The following is a 25,691-nucleotide window of genomic DNA, read 5'->3' on the forward strand; positions in this document are numbered from 1 at the left end:
TCCAACACCATAGCTCAAATTCATTAATACTTCTACAGTCTTTCTTATTCACTGTCCAACTTTCACGTGCATAAGAAGCAACTGAAAATACCATGGGGTTTGGGGGTAGGTGCATCTTAGTCCTCAAACTGACATCTTTGCTCTTGAACACTTTTAAAAGGTCTTGTACAGCAGATTCGCCTAATGCAGTATATGTCATTTAATTTCTTGACAGATACACGTTGTTGTTGTTAAGTGCCGTGAGTCGGTTCCAATGCATAGCGACCCTGTATAGGGTTTCCAAGGAGCAGCTAGTGAGCTTGAACTGCCGACCTTGCAGTTCAAAATGACTTTGCAATCTAGCGCATTACCCCACAGTGTCATACCAGGACTCCAGATACACATTATACACACACACACACACATACACACAGACATCACATGCACACAAACCCTTTGAGAATGCTTTCTTAGAATACATATAAACAATAACACTAATGACTAACATTTATTCCATGCTTACTACGTGCCAAACATTATCCTACATGTTTTACTGTGGTATTTTTTATTCAATTCTTACAAAAACCCTGTGAGGTAAATACTATTATTATAATATTTATTTTACAGATGACAAAACCTAGACCTTAGAGTGATTCTGTAACAAAATTCACATATATTGAATGTGTATTATTTTACAAAAATGGGATATGCTTTCCATATTGATCCATAACCTAAAACATTTCCCCAAAAATATAGATCTTAACTGAATGGTGGCATGGTTTTCTGTTGTATAGATACATATTTGCCCAATCCCCTACTTGTGAGAATTTAGGTTGTTTAAATATGTTGGCGTATTCCAGAACACTTTATTGTGCTCATGAGAAACCTGTACCATGAGGCAATCCATTTGAACAGAATAAGGGGATAGTGAATGGTTTCAAATCAGAAAAGGAGTGCTCTGGGGTTGCATCCTATCACCATACTTATTCAACTAGATATTGAGCAAAAAATCCAAGAAGCTGGCTTATATGAAGAACTTGGCATCAAGATTGGAGGAAGACTCATCAACAACATGCCTTGATTGCTGAGAGGACTTGAAATACTTACTGATGAAGACCAAAGACCACAGCCTTCGGTATTGATTGCACCTCAATGTAAATAAAATGAAAATCCTCACAACTGATATACATAAACAACATCATGATAAACAGAGAAAAGACTGAAGTTATCAGACTTCATTTTGCTTGGATCCACATTCAATGCTCATGGATACAGCAGTCAAGAAATCAAATTACATATTGCATTAGACAAGTCTGCTACACAAGACCTCTTTAAAGTGTTCAAGAGTAAAGATGCTACTTTGAGGACTAAAGTGCACCTGACACAAGCATGGTATTTTCAATCATCTCATATGCATGCAAAAGTTGGACAATTAATAAGGAAGACCATAGAAGAAATGATGTATATGAATTATGGTGCTGGGTACAAATATTGAAAGTATCATGGACTGCCAGAAGAACAAACAAATCTATGTTGGAAGAAGTTGTTGTTGGTGTTAGGTGCCATTGAGTCAGTACCTTATGCACAACAGAACAAAACACTGCCCGGTCCTGCATCAACCTCACAATCGTTATATTTGAGCCCATTACTGTTGCCACTGTGCCAATCTATGTCATTGAGGGTCTTCCTCTTTTCCATTGACCCTCTACTTTACCAAGCATGATGTCCTTCTCTAGGGACTGATCCATACATATATCCAAAGTATGAGAAACAAAGTACAACTAGAATATTCCTTAGATTCAAAGATGGCTAGACTTAGCCTCTTGTCCTTTGGACATGTTGTCAGGAAGAAACTGTCCCTGGAGAAGGACATCATGCCTGGTAGAGTGGAGGGTCAGTGAAAAAGAGGAAGATGCCCAACAAGATGGATTCACACAGTAGCCAAACGTAACAATTGTGTGGCGAGCGCAGGACCAGGCAGTGTTTTGTTCTGTTGTGCACAGGGTCACTAACAAACTGTTGTTGTTGTTATAAGTAATTCCACAAGGTCCATGGAGGTTGATAATATTATTTCTATTTCCCAAATGAGTATAAAAAGGCTACAAAAAGCTAAATAGCGTGCTCAAGATAGCATTGATTGTCAGTGGAATAGCTGTGGGCCCTTCTGAAACTCAAATATATTAGCTCTTTCCACTCTCCAGCTAGCTCCTTGAGGCATTTACATTCTAATGGATGATTTGTTGTTGTTAAGTGTCATTGAATTGATTCCAACTCAAAGCAACCCTGTATAAGATTTCAGAGGAGAGGCTGGTGAGTTTGAACTGCTGACCCTGAGGTTGAGTGCTTATTCTACAGTTCCACACCAGGAGGCAAATGGATGAGAGAAGCTGTTAAAAACTATGAGAAAATGAAATCCTCTCAAAAAGTAAAGAACTAGCGTGGTAGGCTAAAAAATGCCCCCCACCATGATTAGGAAATGCTCACACCCTAATCCACAAAGTGCCTATGAATATATATGTTACCTTTCAATGCAAAGGGGTTTTTACAGCTGTAAATAAGGACCATGAGGTGGGGAGGTTATCATGCATTATCTGGATAAACCCTGCATGTCCTCACAAGGGTCCTTAGAAGAGACTGAAAGCAGAAATATGCCACAGGCAGAAGAGAAGGCAGTGTGACTATGCAGGCAGCAATTAGTGTGATCTGTCCACAAGTCTCTCAAGCTGGAATACTCAAAGAATGCTATCTCCCCTGCATCTCTGGAGGGAGCATGGTACACTAATACCAATTTTGGACTTTTAGTCTCCAGAGCTAAGAGAATAAATTTTGTTTAAAGCTTTGTTTTAAAACTATCATGTTTGTGGTAATTTGTTACAGCAGCCTTAGGAAAGGAATACTGTATAAGGCCCGACACCTAAAAAAGGAGCAATTTAATCCAAAAGCAAGTGTGTGTGTATGGGGGGAGGGGGAGAGATGGGAACTGTAGAGGGCATGGCAACTCAATCTGAGCTCTACAGGAGAGGGAGTCCTGGTGTGGCGCTGTGGGTTAATGTGCCAGACTGCAAAGCCCTTTGACTGCAAGGTCGGCGGTTCAAGCTCACCAGCCGCTCCTTGGAAACCCTATACAGGGTCGCTATGGGTCAGAAGCGACTCAACGGTACTTCACAACAACAACAACAACTACAGGATAGATAAGATTCCCTTAAAGCAGAGAAAGAGCTGGAAGGGTTTCCTAGGATAAAGAATCCATATAAGCAATAGTATGGAGGTGAGAAAGCATGCAGCCAGCACTAGAAATAGAGTACAGGTTACAAGGAGGGATGTGGTGGGTGGGAGAAAAGAATTCAAGAATGAGAAGGGTCTTAATGGGTAAAAGGTCCCTCTGGGAAAGCTGGATGCTCAATTGGAGCCAATGAAGATGGAGTTGGTATTTTTATGGGTTTGGAGATTTGGGTATTTCCCCCCACCCTTCCCTGAGAGCTGGCAGAATGGTGGGTTGTTTCTAGCTCTTTCAAAATGATCAGTGCTTTGCTTACTGTCAAGATTGGGGTATACTCTGACTTACACTTTTTATAAAGGCTATCTGGACAAATCCTGCCCAAATGATTTCTCCAGGGAGGAGATCAGAAATATGAGGGTGGACCAGACCTCTTCAACTCCACCTAGTAACAATTAGCTACTTCGATTCCCTAGGATGCCCACTCAGGTTGCTTTGGCTTTCCTACAAATAATGATCCAGACAAAGCAAGATCCTCCATTAACTAGAGCTGCAAGAACTTCACTTGCCTCTTGTGTGAAAGGTTTCACTTTTGAAAGTCATAGGAAGCCCAAGGCCACTCTTTGCCAATTAAGCCCAGGATAAAAAACAAAGTGACAAAAACAGGGCTCTGTAGTTATTACATTTCATAACCTCTTCATGGTGATTCCTTAATCCCATAGATAAAGTTGGATCTAAACCCCAAATCAGGCCATTTTAGAGAACAACCTTGCCAGATGTGTAGTTCCACGCGATTCCCTTGGTGCCTGGGTCATTGGATTTTCAGAAAAGGCATCCAGCCACCACTAGCTCATACCTTTGGAATTTTCCATCCTTGGCTAAAGAAAAGGTTAAGAAAAATAATAAAAGATCCGCAGTGATGGCTCTGTCCCATAGAGAACACATTTTGGGCAAACACTGAGGAGAGAGGGAAAGAAGAGGTGAGTGAGAAAAAGGTGAGAAAGGGAGAGTGGGAGCTTGCCCAGAGAAGAATGATGTTCTTAGAGCATGATAAAAAGGAGAAGTAAAGGGCTGGCTATGGGCGAGTTATAGTGGAATTGGACCAGGGAACCAGATATATAGAAGGTTTGCCTGGAAGGTGACAGAGCAGAGGCAAATACCAGGAGCAGCAGTTGGGGAAAGCCAGAAGGAGAACCAGTGGTGAAAGAGGTAGTTGAAGGCAGAAGTGCTGATGGTGGTTCAGCAATCGATTCTTGCCTTCCAGGCAGGAGACAAGGGTTTGAGTCCAGTCAGAACACCTCATATGTCAGTGGAGCCTTTAGTGGTGCTGTGATGCTAAATGGGTTTTAGAGGAGCTTCCATACTAAGATGGACTAGGAAAAAGGCCTGGAAATCTTGTGAAAATTATACAATGAAAACCCAATGGATCATCAACAGTCCGATCTACAACCAATCATGGGGATGGTGCAGGATGGGGAAGCATTTTTGTCTTGCACGGGGTTTAACATGAATTGGGGCCAATCGTCAACTGGTAAGAAACACAATACCTGTGAAGCACAAAAAAACCCAAGGTGTGCCTATAACTGATTTGGGATCTTGCAATTATATAAAGTTGATAGCGTGTTTCTGCTTCCAGTCACTAAATAAATGTCTACTTACACTTTTGGTCTCAGCCAAACTGCTCCATTTTGCCTAGAACACATTTTACAGGATTTGATTTCTTCCAGTTTGAGTCTTAACATATGCCGATTCCTTCATTAAATATTGGCCACATTTTAACCTCTGGTTTCTTATTCTATGTAAAAAAAACAAAAAACAAAAAAAAACCTGTCTTTTGTCTTAACTCTTATCTTGAGTCCCCTCTGTTCATGTCTTGCCTCCCCCTAGTCCTCACCGTAAGAAGATAGAATTCATTAAACAGGAGATCAGTGGAAATAGATTCTCCGCTACTTTCAAGGAGCAACATTTCTAAAAGCACTTCCCTTGGGATTTTAGAATGAAACCAAGGAAAGCATCTATCTGTTCCTGCAGCCATGGCTCCGCAGCCCAGCATGCCTTGCTCCCTTTCTCCAGCACACTCTCCAACAACACTCACATTCTAGCTCCTTTTCCACAATATCGCAGCCCCAGATGTTCCAGGGTTCTAAGACACCAACTCTGTAAAGAAGTTCATCTAATAGCCATAAACCATGAAGTTCACTAAGGACCAGTAGAAAAATGAAAACCCCAAGAGAACATGAATATACACACACAAGTCTGAGTGCCAGGTTAAAAGAAAAGCATCTATAATTTGGAGAAATTAAGTACTACCTTCTAAAGAACATTTAAATACAACTACAATTAATACGCTCTGGTAGCGTAGTGGTTCGAAACTACCAGCCGCTCCGCGGGAGAAAGATGAGGCTTTCTACTCCCGTAAGGATTTACACCCTCGGAAACCCTGTACAGGATCGCTATGGGTCGGAATCGACTCGACAGCACTTAACAACAACAATATTTTATAAGGCATCCTGGTGTGGCACTGTAAGGTTAATGTGCTGGGCTGCAAACTCGTTTTGAAACACCAGGTCAGGAGTTCAAGCTCACCAGCCACTCCATGGAAAAATCTATACAGAGACACTATGGGTCAGAACTGACTCAATGACACAACAACAACATTTTATAAATTAATAGGAACTAGGTAAAAGTATAAATACATCACATTTAAAAACTATATTACATTCAGAAAGACATCTGAATGCTTACATTGAAGTGCCCTTTTAAGGACCATTAGAATTCTTACTGAGAAAAACAAAAGGAAGAAAGGAACAGGTGAAAAGTGACTATGGTGAATGTATATAGAGGTTTCTCTATAGCTCTGGTAGCGTAGTGGTTACGAATCGGGCTGCGAACCTTAAGGTCAGCGGTTCGAAACTACCAGCCGCTCCGCGGGAGAAAGATGAGGCTTGCTACTCCCATAAAGATTTACACCCTCGGAAACCCTGTACAGGGTCACTATGAGTCGGAACCGACTTGACGGCACTTAACAACAACAACATAGATTATTTAGACATAATGATTTTCAGTACATTACAACAGGCAGATGAATGCTCTAAGGGTTTATGGGAAATATGGCCATGGCCAATCAGAATTGATGTAAAAATAGAAACTGCAATCCACATCTCTGATAGAGTGCTTCTTCTTCTTCAGGGCAGCAAAGCTCTCTGCCATCAGATCATCAGTGATATTATGCTGGCCAGTATGAGGAGGTTTGCTGCAAATGTGATCAGCCAGGAAGCTTTTCCAGTATTTGTCTCTAAGATGACAGTGAATGGGTTTAGTGGAGAGAGGAAGTTTCAGTTTCTCTCTCAACTGAAATAACCACAAACCCCGAAGGAACTAAGAGACATTCCAGTCCTTTTTCTCTCTGCTTTTCCAACCATGTGCTTTTGAAACCCATTTCTGGGAAGGGAGTCTGCAATTACTTTGACGATGTCAGAAGGCCTTGCCTAGTCTAACTTGACCTTCAGGACTGGTAAAGCACCTCACACAGGTCTCCTGAGGGGTGTCTTAGAGCTTGTCAGCTAACTAGTTATTCTCTGTGATGTGAAATCATCACTTTCTCTTTTAAAGACACACATACCCCTGTTGGCTCTTTTCTTTAGTTGAGGGTGGAAAATTCCAGAGGCCTGAGCTTGAGCTGGCTAGGTGCCTGCTAAGAGTCTGGCCAGTTTGAATCCCTGACACACCTCAAGTCTGGAAGCAGTGCCCACTGCAAGATCTCCAGACTGAAGGCGTTCTGTGTGGAAATATAATTTCAATTATGAAGAATTTTTTAAAATATCCAAATTGCAATTGCAGACTGCAAATCTGTGCCCCTCTCTTTCCATCAAAACTGCTCAAAAAGGACTGCACTACTTTCGTTCAAATTCTGTGAAGACTTCTGCACCGAGTTCCTAGCTTCACAGCAGTCGGAGGTCCATTTCTCCTCCCCGTGGTATGGTACTGCAGCGCAATGCGCTAGACCACAAGCTTGGTTCGAACTGCCAGGTTGGTGATTCAAACTCACCAGCGCTGCTCCTCAGAAATCCTACGCAGTGTCGCTGTGAATTGAAACCGTCTCAACAATGTCAATATAATGTCAGTCACCATGTTGGGAACTCATCTGACCATAGTATTCCACCCTCCCTTAACCTCTATAGCAATGACTTGTGTGGTAGAGACAAAATAATGCCCCATCAAATATGCCTGGGTCTCCAGAACCTGTGAATATGTGGGGGCTACAAAAAGTTCAAGGAAAAACATTAGTGAAAGATACAGGAAATTCCCCATGAACTTTTTGAAGCCCCCTCAGATGCTAACTTAATCAGCTGTGACTAAGTTAAGGATTTTGTAATAGGGAGATGATCCGGGGTAATCCAATTGGCCAACATAACTTCAAGGGTCCTTATATGTGTAAGACAGAAGCAAGAGGGTCAGAGGCAGAGGAGGAGAAGTAATGATGGAAGTTGAGGTCTGAGACAGAAGCAATCAATCATTGTTAACCTGAAGATGGATGACGGGGCTGTGAGCAACTCTTGCTGCTAAGTGCTGTCGAGTCCGTTCCAACTCATATCAACCCTACACAGGATTTCTGAGGAGTGGCTCGAGTTTGAGCTGCCAACTCTGTGGTTTAAACCAATCTTGTGGTCAAGTGTTTATCCTAGCACACCAGGACTCCACTAGCAGGTGGAAATGGCAAAGTACCAGATTCTCCTCTAGAGCCTCCAAAAGGAACCAGTCATCCTGCTACTTGATTTCAGCTCCCTGACACCTGTTTTGGATTTGGGGCCTACAAAACTAGTAGAGAATACAACGTGTGTTGTTTTAAACATAAAGTGTGGGGCAATTTATTATGACAGCCGTCCTAGAAAACAGATACACTGTGACTGTAATGCCAACTTCAGAAGGGCACCTTGCGAAACTGCCTCATCTTGGGCACTCTGCCTCCTGAGTTCTCTAAGCACTCACTCACCCACTCCATTCACAGGTCCACTTTGCTGAGCTCAAGGTGTTAAATGGTCATGGTGTGAGGCAGGGCAGCACCAGCACCAAGGCCAAAATTCATGCCTAGAGAAAACAGGGCAACTGGCCAGAAAAATCAAGGCAGGGGTTTAGATATGGGACTGGGGAATCAAAACAGAGACATTTTAACTGTGACAATGACACAACGAACAGTATAAGGAAATGAGACAAAAACCAGGTGTCTGGAAATGGATTTTAAAGACTGGGTAAAACCAGTCATCCGGATGACTGGAGCTGAGAATCAGAACTCTGAATATGATGAGTCTCATTGTCCCATTTCGGCCAACATGTTTCTGGGCTGCTCTCTGAGCTCCATAGAGAGAGAAGACATGAAGAAAGGAAGAGGGAGCTGAGCTTGTTATTAGAGAATTGAAGCGAGGACCCTTATGGAATTCAATTCTGAGTCGCCTGCTGTGGCACTGTGGGTTGATGCAAGGTCGGCGGTTCAAGCTCACCAGTTGCTCCTCGGAAACCCTAGACAGGGTCGCTATGGGTGTCAAAACTGACTCAATGACACTTAACAACAACAACAACAACAACAACGGAAGGACCAAAGAGCCCTGGTGGTGCAGTGGGTTAAGCACTGGACTGTTAACCAACCTCAAGGTCAACGGTTCAAACCCACCAGTGCTCCTGTAAAGATACAGCTTCAGATACCCTAAGGAGCAGTTCTACTTTGTTCTGTAGGATAGCTAGGACTCAGAATGAACTCAAGGGCATCGGGTTTGGGGTGGCTGTAGGGTGGGGGGGGCGTGTTGTTTGTTTTTTTGTTTTTGGAAGAAGCAGGCCAACACAAAGTTGCTCTGAAAATTGGCAAACTGATTAATAGCAATGGAGGCACAATCTCCCCTTCCCCCACTTCCAAAGTTCCATCCACAGGGAGAAACTGTTGCCCAAGGTATAGAGCATGTCAGAAACACTTGGCTGCACGTACAGAGGGCTCCTGGGCCCTGAGACATTTAGATAATGATGTAGTTCAATTTTTGCAACATTTGACTCGGGACTTGGTGGTAAGTTAGGCACCTTAGAAGGTGGTATTCACTGCTTTGGGTCTCTAGGAAGCCATTTAATGCAGCGATGCCCGAGAAACTTGTTAACCTAGGAACATCAATGGGTCACGTCAGTAGCACTCTGCTAGTCACACCATGAGCACCGTATCAGCAGATCCTGCAAAGCACAAAACTGGCAATGTCTCAAGTGGGAAAATGAAACTGCTTAACATAAACACACCAGGCTAATAGAAAAAGGTCTGTAGTCCGAATCTATCAACCATTCCACGGGAGAAAGATGAGGCTATCTGCTCCAGGGAAGACTGATAGCCTAGGACACCCTATGGGGCAGTTCTCTGTCCTATAAAGTCGCTATGTGTCATAATCAACTCCATGACACTGGGTTTGGTTTGGAATATAAAAGGTATGGGAAGAAATATGTGATTTTTGGACAGCACTAGTCCACTTCAAAAACAATTTTAAAACAGTTCCATGAAAATGATTCCAGGCATCTCTGTAGATCCAGTGTGCCTAAGATCTTTTTTTCCCCCATATTGTTATTTAAATAGCAAAGAAAGGAAGAATGATCAATTGCAAAGGGTTCTCTGGAAATCCTTAGGTTGCTTTGGCAAGGAAAGATCTATAGCTATACTGTCTTGCCCATATTTCTCTGTAACATGACGACCCCTCTTTTTTGGTTCTTACGTCCTTCTTTCCCATGAATGAGAGCTAAACTTGTTTAGAAATAAACATTTCCCAATGGGAGGAGATCATCATGAAATACAAACAAAAATTCCTCACTCTTTTCCTGATGTACAAATATCAAGACACCTGGATTTCATTACTTGTTTGTTATTTGATAAAATATGGACGACACATTACTCATCTCACTGAAAATCATGTCAGTTTCCCCATTTACAAAGCAAGGGTGAAAGCAATGTGGTGGTAATTATGTGCCGTGGAGTTGGTTCTGACTCATAACGATCCTATAAAGGGTTTCTGAGGCTGTAAATCTTTATGGGAGCAGAAAGGTCCATCTTTCTCCTGCGAAACGGCTGGTAGTTTTGAACTGCTGACCTTGATGTTAGCAGACTGACTCGTAACCACTACGCTACCAGAGCTCCTAAAGCATTTAATAGCCCACTGCCATTGAGTCAATTCTGATTCACAGCAACCCTATATAAGGTTTTTGAGACTATATAAGTTCACCAGTTGCTCCTCGGAAACCCTATACAGGGTCACTATGGGTCAAAACCGACTCGATGGCACTTAACAACAATCTTTATAGGAGCAGATAGCCTCATCTTTCTCCCACAGAGTGGCTGGTAGCCTTGAGCCACAGACCTGGGAGTTAGCAATCCAATACTTAACTCACAGCACCACTTGTTTGTTTTTAAGTGCCATCGAACTGGTTCTGACTCATAGCAACTGTGTATAGGGTTTCCAAGGAGCAGATGGTGATCTTGAAGCTCCAACCACGTGGTTCAAATAGACCTTGCAGTCCAGTGCATTATCCTGCAGCGCCATACCAGGACTCCAAGCCAGCATTTGGGCTCCTTAATAATGACCATGTAAGAACACATGAACCTGTGCTCCATAGGGTTTCCAAAGGCTGATTTTACAGAAGTAGATCACCAAGCCTTTCTTTCAAGGCACCTCAAGGCTGACTGAACTTCTAACCTTTCTGTCTAAAGTCGAGAGCATTAGCCATCTGCACCATCCATGGGGTCACCATGAATCAGAACTGGTTTTTGGTTTAAGGACACATAAGGTTATACACCTAACAGCATCTTTACCTCTTTGGAAGATTTTTGTTGTTGTTAAGTGCCATTGAGTCAGTTTCAAACCCACAGAGACTCGGTATAGGGTTTCCGAAGAGTGGCTGGTGAGTCTGAACCGCCAATCTTATGGTTCAAACTGACCTTTCAGTCCTGCGCTTATTCTACAGTGCCACACCAGAACACCAGATATAGTCATCTTTTGGAGTCCTGGTGTGGCACTGTAGGATAGGCCCTGGACTGCTAACCGCAAGGTCGGTGGTTCAAATCCACCAGCCGCTCCTCGGTAACCCTACACATAGTCACTGTGAATCAGAACCGACTCTAAGGCATGTTCTAGAGCCAGCCTATAAAGATGAACATTTGGTCCTTCACTGAAACACTTCAAATGACGAGTTACTGCCTCAGAGACTTAGAAGAGTACTGGATTTCTTAGTTAAATCTTACCCAGTAAAATACTTCAATTATTAGGAAAAGCAACGTAAGGAGGAGGAAGCTAGTGTCAGAGTATCTTCTAGCATTTCTCAGAAGCTTAAAACATATGCGACCCAACATAAGCTGCCAAGAAAGGTAAATAAAAAAATAACTTCCTGTGAATGATAAACTCAATTAGCAATAAAAATAAAGAGAAGAATTGTAGGAAATCATTTCTGGCCAATTTAGGCACGTTTGTATGAGGTTGTACTCAGACAATAGGTAAATCACATGCCGTTGGAATAGTTGGCGTGTTTTCCATAGGATGTACTATGCTGGGAACCTGGGGTCACACTATATCTAATAGAACGTATTTTTTAGCCTGCTCTAACAAAACCAGAATAAATAAACACATTGCCATTGAATTGATTCTGACCCACAACGACCATATAGGACAGAGCAGAACTGCTCCATAAGGGTTTGTAAGGTTAAGTCTTTAGGGAGCAGACGGCTACATCTTTAACTGGTGGATTCAAACTACCAACTCTCTGGTCAGCAGCTGAGGGCTTATTTTAACCACTACACCACCAGGGCTCCTTAAAGCTGTCATTGCTCAATGTCATCGAGTTGATTCTGATCCATAAGTGACCCTGTACACGGTTTCTGAGGAGCAGTTGGTGGGCTTGAACCGCTGACCTTGTGGTTCACAGTCCAGTGCTTATCCTACAGTGCCACACCAGGAGTCCCAAAACCAGAATAGCTGCATATCAAAGTATCTTGACTTCTTAGGAGACTTTTAAGCTTTAAAATTTCCCAATAAAGTACATGTTTCCAAACTAGATTTTGTAATACAATATCTGAAATGTTTCTTGATTGTATTAAAAATACACATGCGAGGGCTTCAGAAAGTTAACTGAAAAAATGGAATTGAAAGATCAGGGAATTTTTCCATGGACTTTTTGAAACCCCTTCATATAACCAAACATTTGCTGATTTAACGTTTTTTTTTATATGTACAATTCAGTGACACTGATTATGTTCTTGATGGTTTCATAATGATTTCTGTTTTCGTCACCACCCCCACTACCAGTTTCCAAATTTTTTCATTGCTCTTAAAAGAAGTTCAATCTCAATACGCCATGAGTTCTCCACCCCTCCCTATAACCATTACTACATTTTAGTCTCTTTGTATTTGTCTATTCTAGAAATTTCATATACTGCATTTTTGTATAAATAACGTGTACTTTTTTCTAAACTGTGCAAACTCTTCACGTGTTAGTTCCCTATGAGCACTAAATGTATCATATGCATGTGCATGATGTTTACGTGGGTGTTGTATATGCAACAATATAGTAAGTAGAATCATACACTCTGCGACCTGTGACTGAGTTATTTCAATCAGCATGATGTTTTCAGGGTTCATTCATGTCATCGTATGCATCAGGACTTCATTTCTCTTTATGGCTGAGTAATAGTCCATTGGTTCTAAGTACCAAAATTCATTCATTCATTCATTATTGATGGACATTTCTTAGAGCTCTCTCTCTCTCCATGGAGAAGTAATATTCAAATACCCATTTAACTTTTAAAAAGTAGGGATTCATGAGTGAAAGAGATGCCAATGAAGTTTTGAGGGAGAAAGGAAAGACCACTAAAGTTCTATTTTCTTATATGGAGCATGGTTCTCGTCCGTCCATCCCTTTGTGTAAATTGCATTGAACAGTCTAAATGTTATAAAGGTGAGTGCTCCTGACCGAACCACACCCACAGCTTTCCCAGGCTAGAGGGCCTTCACCTCAGGTTTAAGATGAGCACTCTTGCCCCATTCGGGCTCTCGTCTTCCCATTTACTAGTCAGACTAGCATGAAGACAGGAATTGTCAAAAACCCAGAGTCCTATCTCACATCCACCAGGCTTCTCAGGATGTCTAAGTCAGGCTAGAACTGATATTACGAAGAGCCTTACGGAAAGGAAAGTCTTCCAGGAAGAGTATGATTCTTGGCTTAGACACACAGTTTGCCCTTTGGGGCAAGACTTGGAACAAGGAAATTAAAAGGCAAGAGTACCTGCTTCCCTTCTGCCCATTTACTTTTTTTTGGTCTGTTGACTTTTAACACATCTGCCTGAGAAAATGAGTGCTATAGTCGTTTAAGACTTTCAAGAAGCTGAAGAGGAGGTTACTCAGGCACAAGAAGGTTAAATAACTTGCTCAAGGTCACACAGCTAGTAAGAACAGAACTGAACTTTGAACTAGGGCAGTGTGTTTCCAGGAGCCAATGCTCTTAACCACTCAGCTCCAGGCAGGGCGTACAGGCACTGGCAACTAAATGACGCTGTCCCTTTGCCCCAGTCCTGTTACTTCTTTGGGAGCCTCTAGGGTGGGGCCCTGTAAGAATCCAAAAGGCTTTGCTGTTGTTAAGTGGTTCCAACCCATAGTGACCCTGTGTAGGGTTTCTGAAGGAGCAGCTGGTGAGCTTGAACCGCCAACCTTGCAGTTCAAATGGCTTTGCAGTCTGGCACATTAACCCATAGCGCTACACCAGGACTTTCGGTTGATATAAATGACAGCCCAGCATCATCCATGAATTCCTCTGGACTCGTGGTGAGCAAAGCTAAAGGAAATCACGAGATCTAAATCCCAGAGAGAAAAACTATGAAATTACCCTTAGGGTTTACAGAAAAGGAGAAATGGCTATACCTCCTCCCCGTCCCCGCCCCCGCCCCCGCCCCCTGTGGTTTCTAGTGGCCTGGGTTGTAAAAACAAAAGAACGAATACATTCATAACATGTTTTGCTGACAATTCTGTATCTCAGGAGAAAGCAAAATCAAGAATTTGATTTCTCTGAAATAAATTCTGACAGATAAGCAAAGGTGGTTCCTGCAGTACAGAACCAGGAATTTAGGAGAGCAGCAAACATATTTTATGGCCCACAGAGGTCAAGCAAGGGAATGCCAACATGCCTCACATAGGGTTTTCTCACTGTTAATTGTGATATATAGATGTTATCCTTTATTAACCTCACTTTCATAAATAAAAAGATTCTGGAGGCAAATAAATGTGAAAAGTGCTGTATTCTGTCATCTTCTTGGTCAAGATTAACAATATTCATTAGTGTCGTAAAGGCCTTTCTCACCTTGTTCAACCCAGAGAGGTCCAAAATCTTGAAAAACCATACAGGGCCACATTAAAAAAAAAAAAAAAAAAGCTTTCGAGTAGGGAAGTCAAGAGATGATGTAACACTAACTGAAGACAGAAGGAGAAGCACTTGCCTCCTATCTTTTCTATTTTGGGTTATTTGCATACATCTAATCTGGTGTGGAGTCCTGGTGTGGCACTGTGGGTTAATGCACCAGACTGCAAAGCCATTTGAACTGCAAAGTTGGCAGTTCAAGCTCACCAGCTTCTCCTCGGAAATACTATACAGGGTCGCTATGGGTCGGAACCAACTCAACAGCATTTCACAACAACAACAATCTGGTATAGCGTTAGGATAAAGTACTGGACCACAAGGTCGGTCTGAACACAAGGTTGGCAGTTCAAAACCACCAACCGCTCCTTGGAAACCCTGTAGTACAGGGTCGCTATGGGTCAGAACCGACTCTGTGGCACTTCAAAACAGCAGCAGGCTCCTGGGAAAGGAGACTCTTCAGTCAGTCCCCTCAGCACCACTGCTTGGCTAAGGCAGTTACAGTTCTGGCTCCTTTCAGACCCTGGAACTAACTTTCCATCACCATTCTGACTGGAATTCTGGGGCTGGCCTCCAGATCATTTCTGCACACCCTGCCTCCCACTTCCCTAATCACCCCCAAAGGTGTAAACCTCTTCAATCAGCTAAGGTCACTGGCAATCTCACTTCTGTCCACTCAGCCCTGGCCCTTTCTTGGCTCTTCCTCCATTTCCTGATTCCAGTTGGAACACTTTTCCTCTGTGCCCTCAAGAACCATAGTCTTTGCCAAGACACAACCCTACATGCTCAGTCTTCTCCTAGAACGTTCTCTCCACCGGCTTGCTTAACTAACAATCTCTCAGTTGACAGCTGTTCATCTTCTTTTCCTTTCCTCTCTCACCAAACACTCTTCCTCCAGTTCACCTAATCTGAGAAACCTCAAAGTTGTTTATCATCCTGTTGTGCTCTCTCTCTCTCTCTCCCTTCCCTGCCTTTGTTGTTGTTGTTATGTGCCATCGAGTCGGTTCCGACCCATAGCGACCCTGTACAGGGTTTCCGAGGGTGTAAATCTTTATGGGAGTAGAAAGCCTCATCTTTCTCCCGCGGAGCAGCTGGTAGTTTCGAACCGCTGACCTTAAGGTTCGCAGCCCGATTCGTAACCACTACGCTACCAGAGCTCCTTAAGGGTCACTAAATCCTTTTGATTTGATGTCTCTTACATCTTGCTGCTTATCTCCTTTCTCACGACCTGGTAAAGTCTTGGCTAGCTCTCTCCTGTCCTGAAGAGGAAACTTCAAAACATGGATGGGATAATGTCATTATTTTTCAATGCCATTTTTCCACAAACTTGAGGGGACTTCAAAATCTTTGTAGAAAAATGAAATTAAAAGACTGTGGCATTTTTCTGTGATCTTTCATAAATATAAACTAGCTTTATCGCCTCCACTCTCTTTTCCCAACACTCAACCACTCTACAGATCAATGCCCAGTGTTTTGTTTTGTTTTTCCCCACAAAACAATTCCTGAGTGCCTACTGCGTTCTGGGCACTATGGGAAGCACTGGGAATAAGATGAGCCCACAGTCCCTGACTTTTGGACATTCATCTTAAGTTCTAATCCAGAATGGGAAAGACACATCCCCACATTGTATTGTGTGATTGTCCATAGAATGCTGTTTGCACTTCACCAGATCTCTTTTTTGAACTGTTATGAAGCGCTCATACATCAGACACTTAATCCTCACAACCCTATGAGGTAGGTACGACCATTTCTCTTCATTTCACCGATGAGGAAAATGGGATCGAGTTACTAGCCTCAGTTCACAATGCAAGCAGAGGGCACAGATCAGATTCAAACCCAGGTCTGACTCCAGAACCTATGTTTCTACATCTCACATTTTAAGTAGGACCCTGAAAACTTGGAAAAGAGCCCAAAGAGGATGACCATGGTGGTGAAGAATCTTGGAAGCAAGTCATGTGAGGAATGAAGGAAAGAAGTGAAGAGGCCGTGGCCTTGTGAAGAGTGAATTTTAAAATGACATGGTGGCTGTTTTCAAATATTTGAAGGGTTGTCATGTGAACTAGAGGAAGCAAACATATTGTGTGTGACTCCGAATAGCAGAGTTCGGCCTAGCCCATGGCGAATCTTAAGAGTAAATTTCAGTTCAAGAACCTTGCTATCAGCGCCTTCTAACAGACTAGACTGTGTAAGGACAAGCTAACTCATCATGTAAAGGACATTCTTGCTTTAAGTGAGCAATTGGTGTCGATCAGCGGTTTTGTGCACAGCAGAATCACCTAGGGTGGCCTTTTAAAAATATAGATGCCTGGTCCCACCCTAGGCATAGTGAAACAGAATCTTGGGGGTGGAGCCCGTTACTGTAAGAACTACAGACAAGGGATTACGTCTGTAAAATGGTTCACAGGAACCCTCAAAAAAAGAAATATGAAGGGTTAGTTAACATATGAAAAAACATTCAATTTCAAAGCAATGGAAATTAGAATAGTGATATATCTCCTATCAGATTGCTAAGACTAAAAAATATTAATACTCTGTGTTGGCATGGGAGAGGGAAAATGAACGCCTGTATACTCTGCTGGAAAGAGCTCTGGTAGTGTAGTGCTTACTAGTTGGGCTGCTAACCTCAAAGTCAGCAGTTTGAAATTACCCACTGTTCTACAGGAGAAAGATAGGCTTTCTGCTCCCGTAAAGATTTATAGCCTTGGAAATCCTATGCAGGGTCACTACGGGTCAGAACTGACTCTACTGCATACTGCCCACCACCATACTCTGCTGGTGGAAAAGTCAATGGATATTTTTCTGCAGAGCAATTTAATAGAATGTTTAATAGGAATTTTAAAAACAAAAATGGTGTCGAAGTTTTGAGTAAGCAATTTCATTGCTAGGAATCGATCTAAAGCAACAATCGATGAAGTCTGAAAATACCTGGTCAAAGATGGTCATTTCATTCACATTTGTAATGGTGCCTTCCCAACAAACTTTCTGGGATGGCAAAAATGTTCTACATCTATGCTGTCCAATACGGTAGTCACTAGCCACTTGTGTCTCCTGTACACTTGCAATGTGCCAACTATAACTGTCAAAGTGATTTTTTTTCAAACTCATTTAAATTCAAATAGTCATATGTAACTGTTGTTGTTCTTGTTAAGTGCCATCCAGCTGGTTCTGACTCATAGCAACCCCGTATAGAGAGGGTTTCCAAGGAGTGGCTGGTGAGTTTGAACCACCCACCTTGCTGTTCAAACTGACCTGAAGTCCAGGACTCCCACCTGTGGCTAATGGCTATCGTATTGGACAGTTCATGTTTATGACATCACAAAATTTAAAAACGTCAAAATATCAAGAAATACCATTGGTAGTGTGGCACTACAGGATAAGCACCTGACTGCTAACCTCAAGGTAGCGGTTCAAACCCACCAGCTGCTTCTTGGAAACCCTAAATTATGAGTCGGAACTAACTCCTTGGCACTTACCAACCACAACTACCAATGGCAGAGAGTCTTGGATGTGGCACTGTAGGACAAGCACTAGAGTGCTAACCACAAGGTCAGCAGTTCAAATCCACCAGTCACTCCTTGGAAATCCTGTACAGGGTCGCTATGAGTCAGAACCAACTCAACAGTACCACTACCACCACCAATGACACATACGTAATGGAAATTCTGATAGTCATTAAACATGATTATGTAGGTTTAAATAAATTGACATGAAGATAGGCTCACAATACATTGATAAGTGCAAAATAATTTTTTTAAGTTAGTATATTTGTTTCAATGTGTATATTTTCATGTATGTATATATACGCATCCACTTCCCGTCTGTCAGTTTGTCATACTGTGATGGCTTACATGGTGCTATGATGCACTGGCATTTCAAATACCACAAGGGTCTTCCATGGTAGACAGGTTTTAGAGGAGCTCCCAGACTAAGACAAAGAAGAAAGACCTGGTGATCTAATTCAGAAAATTAGCTAGTGAAAACCACATGGATCACAGCAGGATACTGTCCGCTATACAGTGCTGGAAGACCAGCCCCCTAAGTTGGAAGGCACTCAAAAGACACGATGTAATGGGACAATGGACTCAAATATAGCAACCACAGTGAAGATAGCACTGAACCAGGCACATCACTTCCCCTGGAGTTGGAGCTAACTCCATTAACAACTGACATGTACATGTGTTAGCAGATACTTGGCTATCTGCTCCCATAATACACACACACACAGGGTCACTGTGAGTCAGAACCAACTCCACACACATAACCACCACTAACATAGAGAAGTCCACAGACGTAGTGAGTTTATTCATGTTTAGGGGCCAACACTGAGGCTATCATATATATATATATTTTTTTTTTTTTGCATTTAATGTAAGTAGCATGCACATGCTTATAACACAATTAACACTCTTAGGAAACTAACGAGCAAGGGTTTGCAATATATATCTAAAACGTACACATTATATGCATAAAGAATACAATGTCTCTCCTGACTTAGCTCATTCAGAGATGAACCACTATCTGAAGCAGACTTGAAACAGGGCTTTTCTCAGTGTAAATCTGCACCTTCTGGTGTGGCACTGTGGGTTAAAGCGCCAGACTGCAAAGCCATTTGAACTGCAAAGTCGGTGGTTCAAGCTCACCAGCTGCTCCTCAGAAACCCTATACAGGGTCGCTATGGGTTGGACCGACTCCACGGCATACCACCACCAACAGAAGCAGCTGTGGGATTTGACTTTATTACGTACTTTCCACAAATTCTCCTTGGAGGGAGCAGAATAGCCATTTCTTTCCAGTCCTTCCCTGAATTTGAACATAACAAGCATTCCTTGAAAAGGTGGTTGGGGAGGGGGGTCAACAGCTGCACACACTTTCTAGCCTTTCTCAGCTTGTAGAGAGCTTTTCCCATTAGCATGTGAAACCTGAGCAATGCTAGCTAGCCAGGGGCCACTGCAAGCATTAGCCTGCCTCAAGGGGCTATAACCTGTAATCTCTAGCAATTCTTTCTTGATGTAAAAGGTTCCAAGGGTAAATTCTGCAGCAGCAAAAAGTACTAAAACACCTACTAGGAGACTTTCCAAGGAGCCCTGGTGGCACTGTAGGATAAATACTAGACTGCTAAGCACAAAGTCAGCAGTTCAAACCTACTGATCAGGAAGATGAGGCTTTCTGCTCCCATCAAGACTTACAGCCTCCACAACCCTATACAGGGTTGCTATAGAGTCAGAACCAATTTCAATGACAGTGAGTTTAGGCAACATTCCAGGAACCCTAGCTCAGCTGCCAAACAATACTCATAGGGTTCAAATCTTCCCAATGGCTCCCTGCTCCTACAAAAATTTACAGCCTTGCAAACCCTACTGTGTCCTATAGGGTCGTTATGAGTCAGAATCCACAACACACAACATAACAAACGGCGACTTGCCCAGTCTGACTGCCATAATATAGCAGGCTTATTAAAACGCTTTTATTCCTCCTGAAGGGCAAAAAAGCTATATCCTGAATTATAACCAAAAAAGTGTTAAAACTCTGCATCTTAAGCAGGTATCTGTATCCATTAATCACATACATTTTCAAGTTATGATACATGGATTCCTCTCCAACCCTGTCTCGAAAAATATTTGCCAGTGGTGATTCATTCTGATAATTACTCCTTTCTATGGGTTAAAACTGACCTTCCTAAAAAAAAAAAAAAATGCTGAGCTTACAGGAAAACGCAGCAATGAAACAGTCTCTGTCTGCTTCATTATGTAGTGAGTAGATTCATGGAAGAACTAAAGACTCAATGAAATACATGCTATAAATAGCCCAGGCCTTCTGATTTTTTTCCAACACTGTGCAAAAACTGAATGATGTTAGCAACATGTCAACATGATTGTAATAAAAGAAGAAAAAAGAAATCCTAAACAGGAACTACTGTGTATTTATTTGCTCAGCTTAGTGGGTTTTCCAAGTTCTGGGGAGAGATACCCCAGAGGACAACTTGACCTGCTGCAGGCATGAAACCATCTCATATTGAAGCCCTAATGTGATGTATCTCAGGTTGATAGCAGTAAGTGTAAATTCTGCTTCAGCTGTCTCTAGTAAACACTGTGGGGCTTAAGTCAGAACAGAGTCAGAAGTTATGACAGCAGCTGTGACATGGTTTCCTCGCTCTCTGCAGACACCCAGGCTTTGCTAACTTTGTAGAACTGCTCTTTGTGTCAGTGAAGGAGGGGGTTAAGAAAGAGCATCATTTAAGAGCAGAGATATTCCATTTAAGAGTTTTATTATTTCTTGTTGATTCAACTGCTTAAAAATAGCATTCACAAAGGTGCTATGAATAATCTAAAATGGATTTGTGTGCATTGTGTGGTTGTCCTATTGATACACACACATGAACAGACATACACGCACAATCCAGGTCAGAACTAATGAAAAGTAACAAAGAAAATGTCATGCACATTGATTTATAATGATATGGCATGTACCATTAAGTCTTACACATAAAAGGGGCCCAAGAGATCTTGACTGCTTTCAAGTAGTAGAATGTTTCTCCCAGTTCCCAGCATTTCAGTGCGGATTACCTCCCAGACTAAGAAATAAATATCTGCATTGCGTGGTGTAAATACTAAATATCAGTAGTTTGACCCCAAGTAGACTAAATTGACAAGACCATAGTGGCCGTTGGCAGCATCTGCTATAAGAGTCCTCTGACAGGAACAATTTTTCCAGCTTTACCACCTGTAGGCAACAGTGAGGACGAAGCAGTTGCACCTGTGTGGCACACAATTCTTTTTAAAACCTAAAAACCTGAACAAAGATCCTAATGTTCACTTTTTGCTGCTGAAGGTAGTGGGTCAAATGCTGGTCAAATCTCAGTGGAGGTTGGCCAGATCCCATTTATTCTCATGAGACCATCTGTCCACCTCTCAAGGATCCCCCCCACACACACACATGATGTGGCAGAAGGCCTGCCACCTCTGCTCAGGAAATTTTTTTTTCTTGAATTTTGGAAACATGTTTCCTGTGCTAGGCAGAATGAATCACTTGCTAACAATCACCCAAGATGAGAGTCCTGGTAGAAATGCCAACACCCCCACCCCCAAGAAAAAATAATAACACAGCATGCCTTCCTCTCTTTACTGGCTGTGATGACAAGTGAGGTTCCAATGTGACCTCAGCAGGACCCCACTCCAAAATCACAGTGAAAAACACACAATAAGACACATCCATTAAAATAACATAAAAGGCCTGGGCTTCACTCCCCTAATCAGCAGGATTAAACTTTTAAGGGTCTGGTCTGGATAGAGAGATGGCTTTAAAGTCCGTTGGTTTTGCACAGTTGTTGCTATTAATGATCAGATCTTTATCTCAAAGGTACATATTTTACGTTTGATCTTCTTCCAGAACTCCCACTAATGTCAACTTTCCCCACTGTTGGGAGCAGGCCCTTGACCTCCCTTTAATGTTGGTTTTATTGCCAATTCTACAAGATCAACAGAAAAATTACAAGGAAAAGCTGTGAAGTTTCCTTTCAGTGACAAGTTGTTTTAACAAAAAGATTCTCTCTCAAATGGTGAAATTTAAACAAGGCAAACAGCATGATGGAAGAGGGAGGTAGTGGGGAAGAGACACAAAAAAGAAAAAAAAAGTAATAAAACAAACGCTAATTAATCAGCTCGATTGCTTGTTTACAGTTTGTTCTCTAGTCCGGGAAATTGGCAGAGGGGCTTGAAATCAAGGAGAAAGGGGCAGGTGCCTGTTAGCACCCATCCGCTTCCCTCTTGTCTTCATCCAGACAATCTAAAAGAAGCTAGTGGGGGTGGTGATGGAAGGGCTCCCTGGGGGTCAGTGTGCTTTCCAATTCCCATCCCCCAGCCCTGCTGGCTTCAGAGGTACCCCCAGCCCTGTGCAATAGGGCTCTGACCCCAAACCCTGCCATCTCTGCACTTGCACCCATCCCTTTCCAAGCCCCATCTCCTCGCGCTGGAGAGCTCCAGGATCCCAAGTGACACCCTCACACTGAGGCGGTCGGCCCCGCGCCCCACTAGCCCCCAGAAGCCGTTGTTTCTATTCCCTCTCTTCACAGCAGCACCCTTTCTCTCCCTTTCTCTCCCCAGTAGCAGGAGGAAGTCGCTCAGCTTCCTCTGTTCTCACCGCCCGCCAGAGCTGGGGCGCCCGGGGCTTTTTGGGTGGGGTTCTTTTTTGTGTGTACACGGTGTGTCTGTGCGTGCGCATATATGTCTGTGCCAAAACGCTCATCGCATCTTTCCGCTCAGGCTGCCTCAGGTGCCTTTGAGGAGGGACTCCGGATCTCGTGCGTGCCCACGTCTCCAGCTTTGTGCCCGGTCCAGGGCAGCGCGAGGTCCGCTCTGTCACTTAACATCCGCGTCCCGGCCCCCGGCTCCGATCCTCCTCCCCCGCCCCCGCTGTCGCCCGCGCCCAGTCCCGCTCGCGCCTCCGCCATGCCCCGCGGTCCAAGAGCTGTCATCGGCCTCCGGGGACTGGACCCCCACAAGCGGCCGGCTGTGCGCAAACTTACTGGAGCGGAGAAAGAGCGCACGCAGCGCCTCGCGTCCCCCCCCCTCCCCCCGCGCGGCCAGCGACCCCCATGGCTTTGGCCAGGAACGCTGTCCCTTTGGAACTCCCCAGCCCCCAGTTACTCACCAGCACCACAGAGCTCCGCACGGCCTCCGACACGCTCTGCCGAAGCTCGGCCGCTGTGCCGGGCTTGCTGAGCCGCTTAGTGAATTTGCGCACTTCAGCCATGGCAGCGGCGGGCAGGTCTCAGCTGGCGCACTCACTGCCCCGGGCCCCGGCGGCCACCGCAGCTCCCTCTGTTTACTCGCCGGCCAGCGGGCCACATCGCACTCGGCGTCCCCGCTCCTCCTCCCGCCCAAGGCTGCTCTGCCCTCCTCCCGCCTTCACTCCTTTTATCGCTGCGCTCCCTCGCTGGCTCGCTCTCCTGCCCCTCAGTGGCGGCGGCAGCGGTGGAGCCTCCCTCCCTTCAAGGGCTGAGCTCCGAGCGCTACTAGCTGGAGCAGGAGGGTGTGTCCGGTTGGAAGGGTGTGTTGAAGGGGAGGGAGGATGGGTGGGGGGGGCGAGGGTCACGAGGGAGGAGGGGAAGTGTGGCAACCGCTAGGGCTCCGCCTGCAGCTGATGTTACTGGTGCAGCCTCATCCGGGAGGGAGATCTGTCTATTGCTTTTTCTTTTTAAAATTTTTTGGGGAGGCGGGGGTGAAAGTGGTGGTAATGAAATGTCCCCAAGAGTGGGGCGGGCTCTAGCTCAATGCTCCTCTCCAGTTCCCAGAGACTGAAGAGTCTGCAGGAGGGCTGGAGAACTCTCTCATCCACCGCCCACCCCCTGCCATCACCCTCCACCCGCCCGGAGCCCAAGCGGTGAGGGGCTGGGAAACAACGTGGAGCGACCGCCTATTGTGTGCTTCAGCTGGGGAAGGGTCGCTTGTGTGTTGAAGGAGGGAGAGCAGTTTGCTGGCCTGGACACCTCTCCAGGGTCCTCTCCTTGGCCACCCCGTTTTCTTTATCCAATGGGTCTTCCTCGCGCGGACAACCTCGGGAAGAGAGCTGGCTTTGAGAAATATGAACTCACTGGAGCAGCCTCCCTGCCCGTGGTGGGTGTGAGCTGCGTGGTGGGGCCTGAGCCTGGGGGCAGGGACCGCGGGAGGCGTGGCGGCCGCATCCGGAATCCCATCTGAAGGTTTGAAGGACCAGTCTTCTAGGGGATTTTATAGGTACCCAGCAATCACCTCTTCGTTTCCTACTTCTTTCTTTATCGTCTTCACCTTCCAAGAAACTGTTTCCCAAGAATCAGAGAACCTCTAACTAACTAGGTGTAAAATAGGCATCTTTAAGCCAGAAATAAGAAAGGGACTGATATTGTAGAACCTCCTCAAAGCCAAAGCTAGAGGCTCCATTGACTTCTAAAGTTTCTGGTTCCTTCATTTGCTTGCAGTTTCAAAATGAGCCATTCTTTTTGGGAAAATTCAGAGCATTCCTACCTCTGTCATAGGACACTTTTTCCAACTTCAAGGACCCAGTAGTGACACTTACATATAGGATTTTGTTATGGAAACAAGGGTTTCTGTAAACCCAGAAAAAGACCAAGTCTCTTAGTAGCCCAAAGGCTAAGAAATAGTGTGTTTGGAATCCACCCAGAGGTCTGTTTTCAAAAGGTCACAACCTTGGAAACCCTGTGGAGTAGTTGTAAACTGCGCACATAGTATCACTGTGAGTTGAAATTGGCTTATAGGGCAACCACCATCAACACTACCACCACCACTTAAGAGCAAAGGCTTCTAGGGCCATAAACAGTCAAGTTCCCAGAGGCACCTTGGAAGTCAAGCCTGGGGATCTGCCTCTAAAATATCACTCAGTGCCTTGAAAACTCTATGGAGCAGTTCTGCTGTGCCCCACATGGGGGTCACCATGAGTTCGAATTTATTCAATAGCAACTAACAGCAATTTAGCAGCAAACCTATTTTGGCAGTCATCCTATTAGTCCTAATAAAGCCAGATGGAGGTGCATAGAGGATCTGGAACCAGAGAGGCCTCTAAAGCAGAGGTATTGTACCACATATACAATTGTTGAATTTTGAATGTAGATGTGTCAGCATGGAATCATGCCCTATGTTTGTGTGACCTGCTCTGTTGATCACTTTCACTACAGCCATAATATATGGCACTATAGGATCAGCACTGGTATGTTAACCACAAGGTTGATGGTTCAAACTCACCAGCTGCTCCTTAGAAACCTTATACAGGGTTGCTATGAGTTGGAACTGACTTCTTAACAACAACAACAAGAGAACACAGATTTGCTCCAGTTATGGGCAGAGCCTAAAGGCTTAGGGAAGTCTACCCAGGTCCAAGTGATGAACTGGTTAAAACAAAACATGATCATCTCATTCTTCTTTACTGGCGGATGCTCTAGACTCACACTTCTGTTTGGGTCAGTGGGATATAAGAGGCAAGTGTAGGAGGAGACCTCCTGGGAAAGTTTTAACAACACCTTGATAAAAGGAGATGGCCAGGGCCACCTCTGAGCTGTCCTCCTCTTTCCCCCTCCCCTGCCCCTCCCCCCCCC

General features: G+C 44.0%; 1 protein-coding gene across 1 annotated transcript in view; it reads right to left on the reverse strand.

Annotated features, from left to right (window-relative positions):
- The window catches only part of DOCK11 (dedicator of cytokinesis 11), a 280,134-nt gene that overhangs the window by 249,160 nt on the left and 5,283 nt on the right, over positions 1 to 25,691 (reverse strand). Inside the window, exon 2 of the mRNA XM_006872109.1 lies at positions 23,255 to 23,418. Coding sequence (XP_006872171.1) covers positions 23,255 to 23,356 — 102 coding nt within the window. The 5' untranslated portion in view covers positions 23,357 to 23,418. The remainder of the gene's footprint in view (positions 1 to 23,254; positions 23,419 to 25,691) is intronic.

This window comes from Chrysochloris asiatica, unplaced genomic scaffold (genome assembly GCF_000296735.1).
Source record: "Chrysochloris asiatica unplaced genomic scaffold, ChrAsi1.0 scaffold00183, whole genome shotgun sequence".
Taxonomy (NCBI): Eukaryota; Metazoa; Chordata; class Mammalia; order Afrosoricida; family Chrysochloridae; genus Chrysochloris; species Chrysochloris asiatica.